Here is a 5899-nt window from a genome sequence, read left to right on the forward strand (position 1 = left end):
CTTTTTTATGCTTCATTAGTTCGTTCTCTCACTGAACTGAAGGGTGGTAATTCATTCCATTAAGCTCAGTTCCGAATATCGAAAAATCGCTAAAAATGAACCCTCGTTTACGCCTTCCATTCTACAGATTGCTTGTTGGGAAATCTCAGGCTTCAATTTCTTCATCTTCCTGTAGCTTTCGGCGAATTCAGGACTTCACTGTGAAGCCAAAATCCGAGTTTCCTAACGAATCGCGGGCTGATGATCTCCATTTTTCGTATCTAATGAGTTCGAATCGGAGCTACAGTGGTGGTTCGGGGACATCGGAGCCCGAATTCGATCAGGTTAGAGAGGTGGACAGGATCAATCTCAAGTTTGCCGAAGCTAGGGAAGAAATAGAGTCAGCTATGGAGTCTAAAGAGACCGTGTATTTTGATGAAGAGGCCGAGTGTGCTCGGGATGCTGTGAAAGAAGTTTTGGAAATGTACGAGGGGCTTCTGGCGAAGTTGCCCGAGAGCGAAAGGAAGGCGTTGCAGAGGTCGATGGGACTTAAGATTGAGCAGCTGAAGGCTGAGCTTAAACAGCTTGACGAGTAATTGAGGTTCATGTATTTTATTTTATTCTTCCCAATTTTCAACATATCAAATTCCCATTCACGTTCTTACCTGATTGCTGCTTGTGACTGGGATAGCAAGTCTGGCGTTAATAACACAGCTCTAGGGTTTTGAACGGCGTGTAGGAACTTATTTAGTTGTTTCTTCCTTGAGAAAATATGTTGCCGCCAGAAAGGAAAAAAAATGTACTTCATTTTTTCCAATTTGACATTCATTCTAAATGGTTTGGTGATCGTGAGTCTCGTCGATCGTTTTGTAATTGATAACTGAACTAACCCACGAAAGCAGTATATCTATATACATCTCAGTTCAGTTCGGTCTTTGGGGCTACATAGAAATGTCCTATCGCATGTATTATCTTTGAAATGACTAGTTTCTTATTTGGGATTTAATTGTGGAATGAAATCTCTATAGTGAGTGGTGGTTCTTCAGGAAAAAGCTGTGTGCTTGGGCGTGAGCAGGTATATATGTATGTATGCGTGGGCAGGTGTGTATGTATGCATGTGCAAGTGGTTGTGTGTGCGCGTGCACACTGTGCTGTCTGTGTATATTTGATTGTTTGTGATCTGTTTGTTGGTAGAAAAGAAGAAGAGTTTTGAGTTATGTACGTATGCGTGCGCGCGCGCGCAAGCAGGTGTGTTTAGGCCGGTGTGAATGTATGTGCAAGTGCCTATGCGTGTGGTGGTGCTGTGTGTGTGTCTGTATGGTTACTTGCGATGTGTTGGGGACAAAAAAAAAAAAAAGAAGAGTTTGAGGCCGCATGTTTCTGAAATATGGTTCATTTGCTTGAAATCTGTACTTGTGAGTTCTATGGAATCTGGTGTGATTGGCGATCCAATTTTGCTTTTGTGTTAAAGATACAGAACTTTTTAATGCAAGGCTGAGGTTTAGTCATAAATGAAGTAAATAGTCTGAAATTAATCTGCCTTTGCTGCAATTTTTGTAACCAGTGTCTAGATTCCTATGCAAACTAAATCAAGTCCACATAGAGGGAATATTTATATATTTAACTCCAAGCGAGAGTAAAGACAGGAATAAGATTCAACTTTCTGTTATCATCTTAATAACAGCATTTTATTAGTTTTAGGGAGTGATGGTTGATTATTCTTAGCTGCACATCTTGCTGTTGCAAGATTGCTTTAATTTTGGTTTGCCTATAAAAAGAACCAAATCTTTATAAATAACTCAAAGTTGGAGATTGTTCACGTGCACAACATGACAACAGTCAACGATATTATGTTGGGAACCAAGGTATTATGGGATGCCTGTCTCACATTGGTTAGAATGGGATGACTAATGTGGCACTTGAGTGGCTTGACTCTCCCACTGGTGTGGTTCTCCAAGGTGCTTAAGTACTTGATAATGGTATCAGAACCGGTTGTCGACGTTCTGAAGTGGAGCTGGCAGAGGGTTTTGACCGGGTGTGGTCGAGTGAAGTATTGCTAGAGTAACTGCCGGGACGTCGGCTTTCTGGGGATGGCGTATTGTTAGGAACCAAGGTAGTATGGGATGCCTTTGTCCCACATTGGTTAGAACGGATGACTAATGTGGTACTCAAGTGGCTTGGCTCTCCCACCCCCAATAACTAGCTTTTGGGGTGCAGTTCTCCAAGGTGCTTAAATACCTAACATACTACTACAAATTTTGCCCACTAACTACTTGATAGTGCTAGTGCATATGAGTTTCGCCACTAACTACATGCGAGTAGATAACTTGCATACAGTGATATGATATGTTTAGACTTTAGAGTTTTCACTCCAAATGTGGAGTGAAGAAGCATGTTTCGATCACTTGGATTTTAGAAAAATGACATGTTTTTAGTTATGTTATGTACTTGTATCTCTCAAAGTTCTAAAATAACCTGAATCCTAAAATGCATATTTGACTCTTCATTGTAAGGGTCAAGGAAGACCGTATCCTCTGAAAAAGTGGGACGCACTAATTCCCCAGCTGCCGGATTGTCTGAATTACTTTGCTGCAAGGCAGACAAGTGTCATCTGGACTTGTACATAAATTAAAGATTCTAGAAAGATTCAGCTAATACCACTGTCATCAAAATCCTCCACATGTCAGCCCTGCCTTATCTGCCCTAGACTTCTTGTGAAAGACAAGAGACTGATACTTTCCTTTGGTATCTTTCTACAAGAGGGTTTAGAATAGTCTTAAAACACCTTTGAGGAATAAAGGTTCGATGATCAATATTTGTTATTCCTAATTGGCTAATTGAACACCATATAATTGGATCCTCTTTCCAAGTTGGAAATCCATCCACCAATTTCATTATCTGTTCAAAGAAATTGAAGAGCTTGTAGATCAGTTGGTCTATTACAACTTTAGGCACAAACGTTGGTTCCCCAATTTTCTAACAGCTTGGGACAGTCTTTTTGAAGGACCATACAAAGTGATTTAGTTGATTCCCAAGCAAAAGAAGAGTGCTTATGGACCTACAGGGAGGACTATGCATGAAACTGATGGAGATCATAAATTCATCTGTATGTAGGAAAGAAAACTAGGAGATATTCATTGAACTTGAAAACTGAATGTCTTTAGGATAACCCAAACATTCCTCGACGACTTACCATCATAAAGTGTAGCTTGCACTGGCTGCTGAATCTCTCAGTGGAAAATTTTGGGGAGAGGTTAATGGGAACATATTTAGAAGTTATTACTTTCAACGGGATAATAGACCTTGATATATAACTTCTTAATTTTCTGTTAAATATTTCAAATTGACGTACCTCTCATAGGTACCTCAAATTTATTTTCTGATTTCATGCCTTCTCAAAGATTTTGCTGATATTTTTCTAGGTCATGTCATGTGCTTCTTTTACTCTCAATTCCCTTGCATAGATGAGCAGAGTGACTTGTTACTAGGGAAGCCTGACTTGTTTTTATCCCTCTCCTTTGTTTTTTGTTGTTACTTTCTGAAGCTTAAGTTGTACTCCAGAAATGGTGAAAATAAAATTAGTGATGATAATCGGTGTGGGCTACCAATTGCACCAACTATTTCTTTTAGAAATTATTACACCAACTTTTGCACAAATTGAATTGTATACTCCTCTGATTTATAATTTTATGCTTGCTATTTTGATTTTGGCCTTTTTCTTAGCTTGATGGGGTTGGAATGCATGGGCATTAGATTTATCCGTGCCTGAAAAACAGTAACATTCTCAAAATTTGAAGTTCTAAAACAAAGTTAGTTTTTTATCGGCACCTTTGGCCTTTGCAGAAAATACTATTTTTCCTTTTACTTCCTCACTCAATAAAATGTCATTTCTGAAAAAAAAAAATGATGAAATGGCTGCTAGATGCCCAACTTCATCAGAGAGGGAGGAAAAAAAACATATATTGACTTAGAACTTTGGAGTTGTGCATCCTTTATACATCTCTTCGAATAGAACGATTTGATTTCTTGGTTGATAGCTTGAGCTTATGTTCTAGATGCTGGATTAATAGGGTGATACCCACTGCTATAAGAAATGTTGGAACTTCTTTCAGGTGATGGTTTCCTCGAAATCCAAATCCTTCAATGAACATGTTGAACTCGAAGAAAAATTGTTTCCTCGAAGTTGTTACGAACTTTATTATAAATGAGGTGAATTTTATCTATAATTCTTTATAGATTACGAACTTTATGAAGTTGTTAATTAGGTATGATTGGGAACTTATTAATATTAATTATTCTCTAGTGATTTTTGAAGTTTTAAGTTCTAAAATGATTGAGTGAAAAGATCCTCAAAGATTTACAGACTTGCAGCTATAGATGCTCTGTTACTTGATGTGATTGATGCAGTGGAACTCCCTCTAATCCTCAACCATTCAAAAGGGGGGAAAGGAAAAGTACCTTTTCGTAGGAGATGCATTTTATGATGACTCTTTCTCAAGCCGCACATGGTTGGAAAAGGTTGATGATGTAACAGTGCTGGTTCCAAATGTTGTATAGAACTTTTAGCAGTGAACATTATTGCTGCTTTAACCTTTAATAGGATGATTCTGAAGGGCATTCCTTAAGATTACAAGACTGTCCAATATCTATGTTGCATCTTTTTACTTTCGTGGTACATTTTTCATTGCTTTCAGAGAGTTTGGAATCCTCTGATCTTCCATATTTGATGTTTATCTTTATATTCTCATTCTAGGGAAAATTGCAAAAAGAATTATTTCAAAGGCCTAAAATGGCAAATGACCCAAATTTTGAAAAAAGTGCCAAATGATCATTTGTTGATGTCTTGATCACGTAAAATTACAATATTGTCATTTCTTTCTTTTCTTTTTTTTTTTTTTTTTTTTTCCGCTTCCTTTCTAATAGGTCTCCAATTATAATGCAATTGGTGGTTGAGTTGGTTAAAGAGGTTGGGGACCACAGTTAAACTACTTTCAATTCTGTTGGGAGAAGTTGGGGTTTAAAAGAAGAAAGAAACCGAAAGAGAAGGAGAGAAGATTAAATATCTTGAGTAAGGGAAGTGAGCTCTCGAGGGTGAGAGTTCGGGGAAATCTATCGTGCAGAATCAGTCGAGGAGTGTCGCTCATCGCCTACTTCATCTATTAAGTGATCGTGTAGTGTTGGTAAGCGATCGCGTAGTGTTTGTAAGAGATCGTGTAGAGTTAGCGGACGATCATCTAGAGTTTGTAAGTGTTCGTGTAGAGTTTGTAAACGATCATTTAGTGTTTGTAAGCGATCATGTAACAATAGTAAGCGTATAGTTGTTGATTGACACTCATCGTTTAGTGAAGAGCAAGTTCATCGTTTAGCTGTTATTTGGTGCGATTGTGTCAACTCGTTTAATCAATAGATACCTTTTAAAAGATCAGTTTCCTAACAAATTGGTATCAGAGCAACCACTTGGACAGACATGGCTTAGAAACGTTTTGAGGAACAGTTGGAATTACTAGACCAGGAGATCTCTAGACTCAGAGTCGAGATGAAAAAATTGCCAACCATAGAGGAGAATTTGGCATCGTTAACAAAGAGCATTGAACGATTGGGATAGCAAGCAGAGAAACATCAACAGATGCTCATTTCCTATGTTACGGAAATGGCGAAGGGAAAGGCGAAAGTGACAGATGAGGCAGAAGGATCGAATGCCAATAATGTGTACGGAACGAATAGTTAAGTGAAAGCAACCAGTGAAGAAGTGACTTGCGATCGAAGTAAATTCAAGAAAGTAGAGATGTCGGTGTTCAGTAGAAGTGATCCAGATGTGTGGCTATTCAGAGCAGATTGTTATTTTCAAATTCATAAACTGACTGAATCTGAGAAGATAACGATGGCGGTTGTGAGTTTCGACGGTACCGCGTTAGACTGG

At 38.4% G+C, this 5899-nt stretch overlaps 1 protein-coding gene across 2 annotated transcripts; it reads left to right on the top strand.

Moving 5' to 3' along the window:
* On the top strand, positions 1-4672 carry LOC120076030 (embryogenesis-like protein). 2 transcript variants are annotated; one of them, XR_016527046.1, is made up of 3 exons: positions 1-580; positions 4092-4188; positions 4351-4672. XR_016527046.1 is itself a non-coding variant. In XM_039029815.2 (2 exons), exon 1 carries the CDS (start codon positions 96-98, stop codon positions 573-575), a length of 480 nt encoding a protein of 159 aa, XP_038885743.1. In that variant the 5' UTR covers positions 1-95; the 3' UTR covers positions 576-580; positions 4092-4672. The 2 variants fall into 2 exon arrangements, 1 of the variants encoding a protein (XP_038885743.1); XM_039029815.2 differs by having other exon boundaries at positions 4092-4672.
* The last annotated feature ends 1227 nt before the right edge of the window (positions 4673-5899 follow it).

The sequence above is a fragment of the Benincasa hispida genome, unplaced genomic scaffold (genome assembly GCF_027475165.1).
Source record: "Benincasa hispida cultivar pf3 unplaced genomic scaffold, pf3_genome.v1.1 HicScf258, whole genome shotgun sequence".
NCBI classification, from domain to species: domain Eukaryota; kingdom Viridiplantae; phylum Streptophyta; class Magnoliopsida; order Cucurbitales; family Cucurbitaceae; genus Benincasa; species Benincasa hispida.